The following is a 14,972-nucleotide window of genomic DNA, read 5'->3' as shown; positions in this document are numbered from 1 at the left end:
GAACCGTTGCATCTCTCCTTCACTCACCAGACTGGTCGTCTTTGATGTAGCTGTGGTACTTGAGTTTGTCCGCTCCGTTCTCCACCTCCAGCAGGTTGTCTCTGTTCCAGCCGGTTCTCTTGTAATGACTCTTGATCACCAGAGGGTTGTCCAGTACAATGTGAGTCAACATGTCCAGCTTAGCCTCGCTGGTCGCCTCGTACTCCTCAAATCCTACAATTGTCAACAGTCAGTACGAAGCTGTATGTAGACTGTACCCAACCACACAAGATCGCAAATAATTTTGAATGAAGATATTTAATCAATGGATTTAATGTACACATGTAATTAAATTATTATCAATTGAGATGGGGACATCACTTAGGTGCGTATTTCTCATGATCCGGTAACCTTTTAATTGTTAGGCGAAGCACTATAACCACTCATCTACCCAGACAATGCATGAATTTTTGGGATAGGGTCCAATGGTTCTGCCTTGGAATGTCTTATAGTTAAATTGAATTGGAGAATATACCTAAGTTAACAGGGTGATTTAAAAATGTTTGCTCCCAAAATATTTTCATATTTTCCAGATTGGGACTTTAAATCACATTATTTAATGTTCCTACCTTTTTAATGTTCACGTGACATTTTGTTAAGAAACTCAAACCATTTTATCCGAAAGCAATGAAAATTGAAAACCACTCAAGTTTTTTCCATTGAGAAAAATGTAAATTCAAAGATGACAACTGAAATATGGCAGCGAAAATTTCATCCATGTAAAAACAGTTAAAACAGCATTACCTAACTTTAGCCTTAATTCATATAACAAACATACCTTTTCTGTGTGAGTGCATCTTGATGGAGTCGGCCTTGCATCCTTCTTCCTTGCAGTACTTGGCGTCACTATCAAGCTTGAACGAGTTCAAAGCCTCGTCAATTTCCACCAAGGTGTGACTTGAGTAGGAGTACTTGCCAGCCTTCACTTCCAGCTCGTTCTGTTAGAAAACATTTATGTCAGTGTTTTCCAACCTAGTTTGGTCTCCTCAAAAAGGCCAAAAACATTTCTGTGGAATCTCTTATGGGAATACATGTCAGTGAGTAATGTAATGGGCTTAGGAAGATATGGAACCATTTAGAACACTTATTAGTCAGATGCAGGCTCACTCGTTTGTTCCATCTGATATAGTTCTAAAATATTATACAACCAGACAGGAGGCTAGGCAGATTTACAGGAATGATTAGATTCAAGCACCTGGATGGCTCAATAATTCATAGTGGGTAAACAGTCTGTAATTGTAGTGTATGAAGACATAGTGTAGGCCAATATGTAATTTCGTGTTTTTTTTTTGTTAAAGGCAAAAACTTAATATATTTTGAAAGAATATACAGTAGTCTCCAAAAAAAATTAGGGTGTAATTTTTTCCAATCCAAGATGGCGTCCAAAATGGCCGCTGTTAGGTACCATTTTTAGGTTTTTCCTAAATATCTCGAAAACTATCAACTTTTCGTATACTATACTACATTAGGAAATTAAAGAACATTAAATTTCCTACAAGAAAAGTATATAATGTAACTATTTCCGTTCAACCATTTACAAGATATAATAAATAACTTATTCAAATACTCCTTCCATAAGGAATACATGTAAATTTGTATGCATAATAAATGCTAAATGTGACAAAACCTATCCACCTAAGGTCAAAATAACCGATATTCTTGAAATATTGACACATTTTCCAGCAATTTGACACTTAAATAATAAAAATTGGTCAAAAATTAAGGCGAGGGTGAACACACAAAAAGTTGTAATTATTTAAGAAACTATTGCAATTTGCAATTAATGCGGTTTTTGTGAGACCGCCAACGCCTTGATTTTGGACTAATCTTAATGATTAAAGTGTTCAATTGCTGGAAATTTGGTCAAGATTTAATGATTATCAAATAAAAAACTAAAATTAAAAAAAATAAATGAAATCACATATGGACCTGTGTAGGCTCATTTGTAATGAAATAAAAATTCATGGATTTATTTAGTTAAAAGCAAAAGATTATTCTGTTAAAATATGATGTAAACATAAGGAAAAAATTGGGGCGTGATTTTTTTGATTTTTTGTGATTTTTTGTTGCACAAACAATCTCCCATGTACTGAAATCTGTGGTTTTGGGCTTTTACTTGCAACAACACAACAAGTTAACCAGGAATAAAAGAAGAGCGCGAAGACATTTGATGTCCATTGCTACTCATATCACACAGTGTTTATAAATTTTAGCAGTCATACATCACTGAACACTAAGTAATAACGTGATTTAAATAGTTAGACTATATTTTAAAGATTACACTGTATCATTTATACTAATTGGCTAATATAGTAATTTAACAATCGTTCATGTTTGTACATTTATTTCCAATTCCAGTATAATTTAAATTACATGTGTGCTACAGAAGAAATTAAATTATTGCTAAACGGCGGCCATTTTGGATGCCATCTGGTATTTGAAAAAATCACGCCCTACTTTTTTCCTTATGCTTACATCATATTTTACTAGAATAATCTTTTGCTTTTAACTAAATAAATCCACGAATTTTTATTTCATTACAAATGAGCCTACACAGGTCCATACGTAATTTCATTTATTTTTTTTAATTTTAGTTTTTTATTTGATAATTTTTAAATATTGACCAAATTTCCACCAATTGAACACTTTAATCATTAAGATTAGTCCAAAATTAAGGCGTTGGCGGTCTCACAAAAACCGCATTAATTGCAATAGTTTCTTCTTTTTGTGTGCTCACCCTCGCCTTAATTTTTGACCAATTTTTATTATTAAAGTGTCAAATTGCTGGAAAATTTGTCAATATTTCAAGAATATCGGTTATATTGACCTTAGGTGGATAGGTTTTGTCACGTTTAGCATTTATTATACATACAAATTTACATGTATTCCTTATGGAAGGATTATTTGAATAAGTTATTTATTATATCTTGTAAATGGTTGAACGGAAATAGTTACATTATATACTTTTCTTGTAGGAAATTTAATCTTCTTTAATTTCATAATTTAGTATAGTATACAAAAAGTTGATAGTTTTCGAGATATTTAGGAAAAACCTAAAAATGGTACATAACAGTGGCCATTTTGGACGCCATCTTGGATTGGAAAAAATGACACCCTAATTTTTTTTGGAGATCACTATATCATCTTTCAAAATATATTAAGTTTTTGCCTTTAACAAAAAAAAAAACACGAATCTTTATTTTATTACAAATGAGCCTGCACTAACAGCACAGATCTAATTGAGGCAAGGGAGTGAAGCCACGGTGATGTGCACATCTTCTTCAGGCATAGCTAATAAGCAGATTTCTGCAGTTTATCAGATACCTTATGTTTTACAGGCTCAGAAACTTGAAACAAGTTCCCCCCAAAATAAGCTCACATTGTGGCGGACGGTGTCCCACAACACAATTAATCAATGGATTCTTAACAACCATTTTAAAAATTAGGATTTGAGCAGAGATTTTTTTTCAAATGTTGGTTTATAGGTTAGGGCAAATCATAATTTTGTTACCTGTAATTTCTTGCCCTTTTCATGTTCGGTCTTCAGTTTGAACTCCAGTGGGTACGATGTTTCTCCGACCTTCAACACTCCAGTCCCCTCGTAGTGGATGTTTGGTGCGGTTCCCTTGGAGACCAAAGCCAGACTGAAAGTGTGGTTTAAAATTAGTTAACATGTTGAATAACGATTTAAAAACTATTGTTACCGTACTTCATTATATTAAGTTATGGTTATATTATATCACAATTGTACAGCAATTCATCTGGATGAATATCTTGTCTCAGATGAGTATGTGATAAAATAACTTTTTTAAATTTACAACCAGTGAGCCCATTTTCAGACAAAATTTACAACCCAGTCCAAAGAAACAGAGATTAAATTTTCTGAATTTTTTCAGAGTAATTTTTGATTGATCACAGTACCATAAATTCATGTTTCGCATCAAAAATTGTCTTACAATAATTCACACTGCATTCAGTTCAGACTATATCTATATCAACAATTGACCACACAACAACAATTGAACAATTGATCAAGTTAAAATCAATTTGCAAGTATTCTCTGGTAGATTATGTATCTTTCAAGAAAATTATGTTAAAGATGGAATTTAAATACAACTCACTTTCCAGAGATCTCCTTGTCGCCGTTCTTGCCGTGGAAGGAAATCTGTTTTGCCGCAGACTTGGCTGGCTGGTTGGCTGCCTCAAACTCCATCTTGTTCAAGCTAAGTTTAGGACTGTCGACGAAAAGTTTGACTAAAAAGCTGTCGAGACTCTTGACGTTCACTTCTCCGTTGAGGTCGAGACTGCCACCGCCCTGGGCCGGCCACAGTAACTTTGCCTCCACCAGAGCGTGTTGCTCACCCTTCTTCTCAAGCTTGGTGTAGAAGCGAGACTTGCCCTGAGGCAGTTCCAGACTGACATCGATGTAGGGCGCCGTCTTGCTCTTGGAGTACTTGCCTGTGTAGACCAACTTCTTGTCCTTGCCTGAGGCGGAGATTGAGGTCTCGCCTGACTCTCCTCCGTCTACGATCTGCAAACAGAAAATACTAAATAATTATGGAAAAGAAATTGATTATACAGGTAATAAAGTAGCATTTTTGACTAGCAGGATGTTTCAATGAGAAATTTTAATAAAAAGACAAAAAACATATTTTGTGATTAACAGCCAATAATGAGAGTACTAATCACCATTGAGAATTGATTTTAAAGTAAATTTTGTAATGTATAATCTATTACATAAGTTGGTAAACAAAGGAAGATGTGTATAGAAGGATCAAAACAATACCTAAGTATTTTAATTCCTCAAGTGATAAAGGATTAACATTTTGTTCAGGGATTTTCTTCAGCTAGCTTACTTGAAAGTTCAGTTGCTTTCAGATAAACAATAAAGGCAAAAAAAACATGTTATTATATATTAACACACATATATTATGTCTTAAAATAGGACTTCTCAGAATTTAATCGATAAGATAATGGCAATTCAAATTTCAAAAAGGTAATCCTTTTGCAAACATTTAAATGAACTATAAAACAAATTACAGATGACATTTCCTTGAAACCTCACCTTGTGGTATGCGTCCAGTTCGAATTTGCCATGCTCGGGTACATTGCTGGTCACTGTGAGATGGACAGGGTTTGAGCCTACGTCCGCCTTCACGTTGACGTCTGCGTTCTTGCCCTCCCACGCCAGGGCCAGGTCTACCTCTCCCTTCTGTTTCTTGTCGTCGCAGTTGACCTTGTAAGTGAGTGTGCGAGCACTCAGGACGTGAGACTCCCACACCACCTTGCCCTCGGCGTGCTGCTCCTTCTGAGCTCCTTCCACGTTGAACTTCACAAACTTGTCATTGTTCCAATGTACGGCGTTGTTGGTTACAACCTGGCAAATAATATCATTGTCATTGAGATAATATTGTTTGGAGGAAATATCTTAGCTTAAGAATACACTTCAGGGAGAGAGAAAATAAAAATAACTAATATATCATTGTTTTTTAGTTAAGAACACTGATTTAACTACAAGTTACAGAAATATTTCTCCACCGATTAAATAATTAATATATACAAACTAGTTTTATGTATAGTGATAAGAACGTTTTGTGTTAGCAAACAAATCCAGTGAGCTGAATTAAATCTACTATTTCTGAAAAATTCACCCCTTTTTAGTGACAAAATATTAACATAATGCAATGTAAAGTCCTACGACTTGGGTTAAATTTGAAACTTATTTTGCATTACTAACAATAGCATACAACATATGTAATTGCAACGATACCATCTCAACTGAAACCAAAGTTGTTCACTACAATATCTAAAGACCAGCTGAACTTATCATTTGCTACTACTGGAGATAGATAGTTAATAACTTGATTGTAAGACAGACACGAGCAATATACCTTTCGGCCGGCCTCTCCTGCATGGTAGATGTTGACGGTGTTGGCCGTATGCCACTTTACAGAGGTCACAGGTAGGTCAGCTGGTAAGGTCAGTTCAATGTCGTTGTTCAACTGTTCACCATTCACTTTTCCGTTGGAGTTGATGGCGATGTCGTTTCCAGCCTTCAGCTCAAAGTCGTAATGAGCCGGAGGGAACTTCTTGTCTGCTGTCAGCTGTCCCTTGATCAGCTGGTCAGACACTTCCGCATTCAACTTGGTGTGGATCGGGTACTTGATGAGTGAACCGGTCACTGAACCCTAGGAGAGTGAAATATGTAATCACCAACATTTTTTTAATCCATTTGGAAGTTTAGTCATAATTACACCTCAAGTACCAAAGACAGTTCACAGTTAAATTATATTTAAATATTACTTATTCATATTGATATGATTCAAATACTATAAGTTATGAACAATTTGAATATGAATCATATTATTAATGACATCGGGAACTGGCCAGATTTTAATCTAGACTTCTAGGATCTGTGTTCTAACCGAGAGAACAGATTCTCCAAATTCTCAGGCCAGGGATTAGGGTGAGGGGTAGGCTTATGCTCACCCACTTCTTCTGGGGGAAAAGAGGACTCTCCCATAGAACTCTTTTGGAATTAAAGTAGCTGAAAACTAGTTTTATATTAAAAGTGATATTAAAAAATATTTGGGAAATTTTTCGATCTGGACTAGTTCAGTCAGCACATAAAAAATGGGGCCTGAGAGAGAATTCTACAAATGAACAGTAACAAACCAATAGTTTACCTGTCCAGAGATGGACCATTTCTCAGCCTGAGGGATCTTCTTGCCGACTACATGCAGAACGACATCTTGTTTCTCCGGTGTAACGTAGGTCAAGTCAACCTGTCCGTCAAACTGAACCTTCACAGGGTTCACGTTCTTGGCTGCGATCTTCAAAACCACCTTCCTGGGTTGAGCACTCTTGGAGGCAAAATCGTACAGTTCCCACGTGCCTTCGACCTTGTTGTCTTCAGGGCCCAAGTGCACTAGGCGGTTAACCTAAAAAGAAATAATTTTCAATTTCAGTTTGAAGTTTAGGTTTATAAATTGTTTGTTTGTTTTTAAAATTGTTGAGCAAGTCGGTATATTTTCTACTTATGTTATTAGGTATTTAACACAAGAGTGTGATACGGAAATAATAGTTTACTTTTGAAAGGGTTTCCATTTTGGAAAAAGTATTGTTAGACGGAGTTCAGTGTAACATTTTCCAGATTTTCAAAATGTTTAGATAGGAGAGAAGGCTCTACAGTTCATAAAATTTTGATGTTACTCCATGAGCATGGGAAACACAATTTTTAATGTTTTTACTAGGAAGTAAATGCTTGTTTTGTTTTTAATAAGTTTTCACAAATTTTCTCATACATTTCTCTAACAAAAATGGTAAAATATAAGTATGTAGAGATGTTTAAAATTGTAATTTATCGAGTAGCAACTATATATGGTTAAATAATAAGAATAACTTAGTGGACATAAAGTGGAAACTTCTTAAGTAACACTGTGAAATTCTTCACGTAAACAAGATTACTATTGCTTGAATGGCTGCCAATTAAGGTTTAGGGATGGACGGGATTGAATTTTTAGTTCGGGACGGGAGGGGACGGGATTTTTATTTCCTTCCCAATTTTCAGGACGGGATTTTTTCCTGTGGATAAAAAGGAAGTCTTGAGTATTGCAGTTACCAAAAAAGACAAAAGAAATCAATTTTTACCATTTGTGGCACTGATCTATAAAAACAACAAAAAAGATTTGGTTACAACAATTTACAGGTACCTATCTATAGAAACTTGTGACTCGCGGTCACGGCGCGATGGTCGGTATGACTTCGCCTCCTGCGTTCGCGGAACATCTCTTGCGATAGCGGCGTTATCGTCACTCGCGAAACGGCAAAATCACCAATGATCGGACCAAATCCCGTCCCGAAAAATTCCCGAATCAAATGTAATCCCATCCCGAATATCGGGAATATTTTTTCCCCGAAAATTTCCCGAAATTTCGGGACCCATCCATCCCTACTTGTGTTAAATTAAAAAAGAACACAAGCATCCCAGTGTACTGATGAGCTTGAAAAACACATCTCTAAATTTGGAATCATGCATAATATTTAAGTTTCAGTGCTACTATACTATCGTCCCACCTTGGCGGCCAGGACTCTGCCGTTGGGCAAGACGACCTCAGCGTCTCCAATGAGTGTTCCGTCAGTGAGAGAACCTTCCAGACTTCCCTTCACATTCACCTCTCCCTTGTGTTCTAGGACTTGCACTGTGTTCCTGTGGCAGAAGTTGAATAGGTTGAAAAACATTTTAAATCAGTTGAACAACTTTAAAACTAAATAAAAGCTCGTTGGAATTTATGGGTTATTTGACTAAATTTATTGTAACACGAATTTACACATTACTTTTAAATGGCACACCCTAGGTGCATACCAGCTGATAGTGAATGAACAGTGAGTGTAGAACAGAAATGAGATGATCTGTATAGCTTTGTCTGACTGTCACCTGTTTTTTGGCAAGGATAATTTATCAGATGGTCAAAGATGAGGGATACTGACTTTTCTCTTCCTCAGCATTGAACTGGCGAACTTGTGATTGTGATATAGTCAAAGTTATGATGAAATATGGAAGGAAAATTTGGATGGACACCCCAAAGATGGGATAAAAGTTGAATTGACAAGAAATGAGAATGTACTTTAAAGAAGACGCTAAAGATAGAAAGAAGTGGAGGTAGTTGGTGAGGCCAAATATGTTTTGGGTAAAAATGGCCATAAAACCAACTTATGTAATTTCAATTTCAATAAACTTCAATAGATTTCCTAACTTCTTTCATGTATTGAATGTCAACACTCACTTTGAATCAATGGTTTTTCCAGCAATTGTGGTGTCGGTCTCAATATGGATCTTCTTGCTTGGGTCTTTCTTAGAGTCCCACAGAACCTCTCCAAAGCCCTTCACTTGGGATTGGCTCTTGGTTAGGTCAACTTTTCCTTCAATCTGGAATGATAATTTCAAAATCAAAGCTATGGAGTCTTGCAGTTAGAAAAAATACTATCTCACAAAACTATAAAAAAAGTAATGCAGATAAAACCAAGTAAAACAGATGTGTTAAAAGGTTATTTTGCCAAACATTACTCTACCAGCATTTATAGGGGATGAAAATGCAGCGAACATTATGTATTTGAATATTAATAATAAGTTTAATAATTTTATGCTAATTAATCTGATCAAAATCCATAAGATTTTCTCACAACAAAGACTTGATTGATGGATTGATAAAATATCACAGCTTTGTTGCAAACTAGTCTCAAATTACCTTTCTTCCAGTCTTGAGGATGTCAACGTGGAAAACTCCAGAAAGTTTGTCAGCCTTGGCCTCGAAAGATCCTTCGCTCTCAACGTACTTGGGAACAGACAGCTTGAACTTGCCAGAGGGATCGATTTTCTTCTGGCGCTCGTATTCAAAATCAATGATGTGTTTGTTTCCGGCGCTTATTGCGAGTTCGATTTCATTTTCTTTGTTGTTCATTTCAACCTTGGTCTTGAGTCTAAAATTATTAAATTTGTGTGAATGAATAGCTTAAAGATTTACAAAATTAACATTTAAATGATTCTAAAACGGCTTTAACCAAAACTTTAAATCATTATTGAAGAAAATAAAATTAATGAAAAATGAAAATAACTTTGATTTATAAATTTACAAAATTGCTTATATTTTTCATTCAGATTAAAGAATACGTTACTCATTTAATGAATTTGTGACATAAGTTGGAAGGATCCTGAGAACTCACAAGTGAAACTAGGTAAGGATAGATAACTCATCAGAAGGGGTTTAAGTAAATAGGACACTAACCCACAAAGTTAAATATATAAGTAGTTAGTGGTAACTCACTAAGAAAATATTTAATACTTCCTGTTCACTGAATTACTATAACTGAAGTTATAAAGTACATCTATTTCAAATTGAATAAATGAATTTGTTTCCCATATTAAAAAACACAAGATAGATTCATTGTAATCCTTGATGAATTTGGGCCTTAGAAGCAAAAATTTTGGATTAAAATTTTATGTATGATTTCATTGCTAAATAAATAGATTATTATGACACAGGAATCATGGTTTTGATGAGATTACCACACTTGATCCAGTACGCTTGATCCAGAAAAGTACAGAAAAAGTCCCCTATCTTAACACTTAACAACTCACTTGATATTCTTAGGGTCCTGAGGCATCTTCAGTTCGGCGTCGAGAGATTGCAGGAAATCTCCAGACTTTGCGTTGAACTCAGAGATAGCGTTCAGTTGGTACTTGCCGCCAGGTTTAATCTCCAGTGAATTGGCGAACTTGGACTTGGTTGGTGTAACTCGGTCGTGCTTGCTGATGAAGTGGACGCTGTTGCCCAACGCAGCAGCCTGTACATAAGCCACAGTTAACCGTTAAAGACTCCTTTCTTCCAAATTCATGAACGGTTGAACCTTAATAGCAAGATTCTCAAAAGATAACGATATGGTTGGATTGCAATCAAGGCTTACTTCTAATTATTGAGCTTTTTGCTATTCACCATAACCAACATAATAATGGAGGGTATTATTATACTTAAGCTCACACAATGAAGGTTTCTTGATATTTAAGGATATTTAACAAGGTTGTTACCTTATTCCAGTAAAATATCGACTCAGATAAACAATCTCACAGCTACTATGAGATATTTCCGTAGACAGCAATTTAATATAATTTTTCATGAACAGCAATTTTCTATGTATTGTCAAAATATGTTAAAGTTTTTTTTGTTTGTCTAAATCATTTCTTTTACTTTTTCATCAGGTTCAAGAAATAACGGCCTAAGTAGTTTACCAATACACATATCAATGTTACCTCAAAGTCAACAGAGTAGTCGAGGGGATTCTTGCCTCCGGATTTGGCGTCCAGTTTGCTCTTGACGTTGGTCTTGTCGTAAGTGACGTCAATATCATAGTCAGCACTCTTAGGAGTGGCTCCACCCTTGACAGAGGCAGAGATACCAAGCAGGGGGTAGGTCACTGCGAGAACAATAACAATAGTTGGTAAATCAGATAGAAAAATACAAATAGAACAAGACAATTTACTTGAGCGAAAAGAATTAAGGGGTTGCATGAACGGAGGATAAGTGAGATGAGAACGAGAAAACAAAATAAGGAAAGGAGAAGGTAGAGGGGAGGGAAATTGAGGAGAAGACAATACAGGAAAAAAGATAGAGAAGAAGATAAACTAGAAGAGGACAAAATAGAGCCTAAACAAAAAGGTCAAACAAGCCCAACTCAAATCGCCCTAACTATAATATTGTGGTGTTCAAGGTTAAATCCCGTCTTAACATTGAACATCTGAGCTGAAGATTCATCATTGTTGCAAATGGCCATCTTCAGAGCACTACTACTGGTGTCAAGTTAACACGAATATGACACGGCTATCCCCAAAACCACAACATTACAAACTATATTAGATGCTATGTATTCCATACTTCAAGTCTACTAGTATTAGGTACCTAGAGTATATTGACCTTACATAATTGGTAATTGATATGCCAACAAACATAACAATAATTTCTTTCCTATATGCTATTATAGGTTTTTTAAGCCCACCTGTATTCTCAGTGTGGAAGTCAAACACCTTGACAGTTTCATACTTGTAATTGAGCAGTTGTTGTATGGACAGACGAGAAGTCTCACTCTTGAGATCGGGTCCGTGGACAACCACAAGTTTGTTCTCCAGCTGCAGACAAGAATCCATTAACATAACTAACAAGTATGTGACAAAGAGGTCTTGATTCTAAAAAGCCTAAGTTTACCAAAACTTCCCCTTTCAATTTCTCAAAGCAAATCAAACCAACGAAATTCAAACTTGAAAACATAGTTGTAAACAAATATTTACAAGGAAATCCAATTCCTCAGTAGCCTACCTTTTGTGGCACTCTCTCGTACTCCCATTTGACACTGGCACCGAAGTCTGGGTACTGTGAGGGGACAAACTCGATCTTGGCAATGTACTTGCTTTCTCCGAGCTTCTGCACCTTGGAGTTGAGTGTGTACGAGTCCTTGTCGTAAGAAGCCTTCAGGTCGGTTGCCACAAGGTCGGCGTCAACAGTGACGACACCGTCAACCGTCACCTTGATACGCGGGGTCGTCAGTGTCACGGCCTTCAGCTCGTACTTGCGGTACGGACTGTCGGGTTTTTTCTCCACAAAAACGGCACCTGATAACAGTTACCTTGTGATTAGAATAGATCTGTACGGTTAAAAAGCATGAGTGAACTTATAAAACCAAAACTTGTTAAGGTAATCCTATAATTTCAAGTTCAAAATGTGTGTTGGTTTTTAACTGTATAATTCAAAGCCCTACTTCAGAATTCAAGGTCAATTATGTCAACTACTAATAACATTCAACAATCAAACACAGACCTAGTAAAGATCTTATCAATTGAGGATGATGAGGGAGGAATGATAAAGGCTCCCAATAATATTGAGAGTCACACCACTGGACAATAGTGGTATTAAATTAATTCAACAGTAATTAAAGTATTACGAAAATTGTTGATATGACGGTACAAAAAATATCTAAAGCAACAATGGCGGGGCAGGGTTCTTGTCCGTACTTGCATCCTGCTCGCCACTCTGCCTGACACAATTTATAACTTCACCGAAATGACAAAAGCTTAACAGGTACCGAACCCGCCGTCACACTGCTCTGTATGTGAAGTCTCCTAACACCTGTAGTGAATGTGTTCAAATTCAGACAGAGGCACAAACCTGTAACGCCCACAGAGGACTGCTGAGTTCGGCCGCCCTTCGCAGCTCCCTTGCGTCCTATCCAAGCCCTCTCACTCTTGGCTGCCTCCGGGTACTTGTACTCCAGGATAGGTTCGTACTTCTTCTTGTTTCCGTCACCGGACACGTGAGCTCCAGCCTTCAGTGAGTACTCGGCTCCGTCGGCCAGCAGCTTGGCAGAGATGGCTTGTTCATTGTCAGTGTCAATCACCAGACCTGAGCAGGGAATGTGGGTTAGAATACTTTACAAGTGGTTAGTATGTTGTAGCATTGTGTGCGAGGTTTTGTAGGGGTGTGCGAAGCAGCAAAAAATTTTCGATTCGAAGCAACGATTCGATTCAAAAGATTTTCGATTCGATTCGATGCAACTCGATTCGAAGCAATACGGTATTTTTCTATTCATAATTTTCAATTGAGTGGATTAACAATAATTAAAATGTATCACATTTGTGTAATACAAATTTTTGTTGATGTGGTATTAGGCCTATTTCATACTTAACATATGAATTTTAGGTGAAAAAATATTTATTTTCAATCATATGTATTAGAATAACTGCTGGAAATACCAGTGAGCTGCTTTACTTGCCTATTTCATAATTTTTACTTGAATTGGCTCAACTGCAAGAAAGAAGAAAATATTTTTTTCATCAAGACATTCATTCTCATTTTAATAACTGTTTAAATAACTAAATAGGTGCCGGTAGCTAAATTACAACAAATTTGAATGGAACTTAATATAAAAAGACCATTAAGAAATAAATTTACATATCACAAGTTTAGGGCCTGTGGACCGGCTTCAGGACTGCAAGCAAGAAGAAAATAAAAATAATATGTTTCCACCATGCAATATGTATCATTCATTCCCTGCCTCCTAACCTCCTTAGTATAATAACCTCACACTTACATTATTTGTTACATCATCATAAATAAAGAATTATTATTGGCATCAGTAGGCCTACAGCTTTACCTAGGCATTATTTTTATAGGGCCTAAAATAGTAATAGGCTAGAAGCAACATGTCAAGTGGAGAACTCATTGAAGAAAAGATATTGTGTAAACTAATTTCCTATAAAACTCAAAAACAGTAAATAACATACAAACATTGTTTATGGTATAATTAATAAGGACTAAAAAATGCATATCATGTCATACAGTAGTATAGACCTACTGCAAGAGATTAAAATCCTAAAACAACTGATTTTGATAGCTAATGAATGAAAAGAATTAAAAATCCATAAAATAAAGCCAAACAATATCACAACTAATTAGGTACCCGAAAAGTAACTCTTAAATAATATATAGAAGATTAAAATAATATTAAATCAAGAGACAAGAAAGTTAAATGCTATCTTCTAGCCTAGTGCCCTTGGCAACACAGGTCAATGTTTTTAAACTACCCTCAATGTTTTTGGAACAGCAGGGCCTTTTTCTCTTAAGGAAGGGTAGTAGTATGTCAACAAAAACAATGAATCAGTCTCACCAGCCAGGCCCGGGCAACGATGTGTGAATTCAAGGTCATAGACCCTCCCCCTCCCCTCTTACACTACCCGGTTGCTACCCAGTTGCTTCAATTGATGACAAAATGCAAGTGATGAAACAAGGGAGTAGAGACAAAGAAATATATTTCTTTATTCAAAAACACAAAACTGTTAGAGATTATTTTCAAAGAAATTAATTCAATGTAATTTGTGAGTTGTAAATATTGTATTGGATCTTAGAAATATATTTTTTTAACCCCATCTAACCAAGATACAGATCTGTTCACTATATCAGATATTTCTTTTGTTTATAATTTATTATGTAAAATAATAAAATATATTTTTAATTAGGTATTGAATAAACAATAAATGATTATACTAGTATGTCTGGATAAATAGTCTTTCTATTCTTTTGACTTTGTTTTCTTTGCACTGTTAGTGTTGCGTCACGGCTTTTGTCTTGTTACTCTTATCAGTAGACGACTAGACCTGGCTCTGGCTAGTGGCAGTGCGGCAATTGCTCTGTTGTGTCTTTATTCTTAAAGGTCGTGAGCCAACTTAATTTTTAATTCTCATTTGAACATTTTAATTCCTCTGTAATAATAGATATAATAATATAAGAGAGTTTCTTTGGAAATAAATTATTCTTTTTTTTTTTCTTTTGCCCCAACAAAAATTCGGGGACGGGGACCGGCAGACACCTAACAAAAATACCAAATGAATC

At 35.9% G+C, this 14,972-nt stretch overlaps 1 protein-coding gene across 1 annotated transcript in view; it reads right to left on the bottom strand.

Moving 5' to 3' along the window:
* Nucleotides 1-14,972, bottom strand: part of LOC128995066 (apolipophorins-like) — a 59,897-nt gene that overhangs the window by 21,177 nt on the left and 23,748 nt on the right. Inside the window, exons 20-34 of the mRNA XM_054419945.1 lie at nt 12,753-12,986; nt 11,907-12,199; nt 11,590-11,719; nt 10,847-11,010; nt 10,178-10,383; nt 9,288-9,519; nt 8,826-8,968; nt 8,116-8,248; nt 6,726-6,980; nt 5,931-6,227; nt 5,105-5,416; nt 4,161-4,570; nt 3,551-3,683; nt 818-977; nt 28-213 (exon numbers count right to left, since the gene is read on the bottom strand). Coding sequence (XP_054275920.1) covers nt 28-213; nt 818-977; nt 3,551-3,683; nt 4,161-4,570; nt 5,105-5,416; nt 5,931-6,227; nt 6,726-6,980; nt 8,116-8,248; nt 8,826-8,968; nt 9,288-9,519; nt 10,178-10,383; nt 10,847-11,010; nt 11,590-11,719; nt 11,907-12,199; nt 12,753-12,986 — 3,288 coding nt within the window. The remainder of the gene's footprint in view (nt 1-27; nt 214-817; nt 978-3,550; nt 3,684-4,160; nt 4,571-5,104; nt 5,417-5,930; nt 6,228-6,725; nt 6,981-8,115; nt 8,249-8,825; nt 8,969-9,287; nt 9,520-10,177; nt 10,384-10,846; nt 11,011-11,589; nt 11,720-11,906; nt 12,200-12,752; nt 12,987-14,972) is intronic.

Source organism: Macrosteles quadrilineatus, unplaced genomic scaffold (genome assembly GCF_028750875.1).
Source record: "Macrosteles quadrilineatus isolate MER2022 unplaced genomic scaffold, UCM_ALF_1.0 Scaffold_5__1_contigs__length_97177068, whole genome shotgun sequence".
Classification (NCBI taxonomy): domain Eukaryota; kingdom Metazoa; phylum Arthropoda; class Insecta; order Hemiptera; family Cicadellidae; genus Macrosteles; species Macrosteles quadrilineatus.
This window is presented reverse-complemented; position numbering and strand designations above follow the sequence as displayed.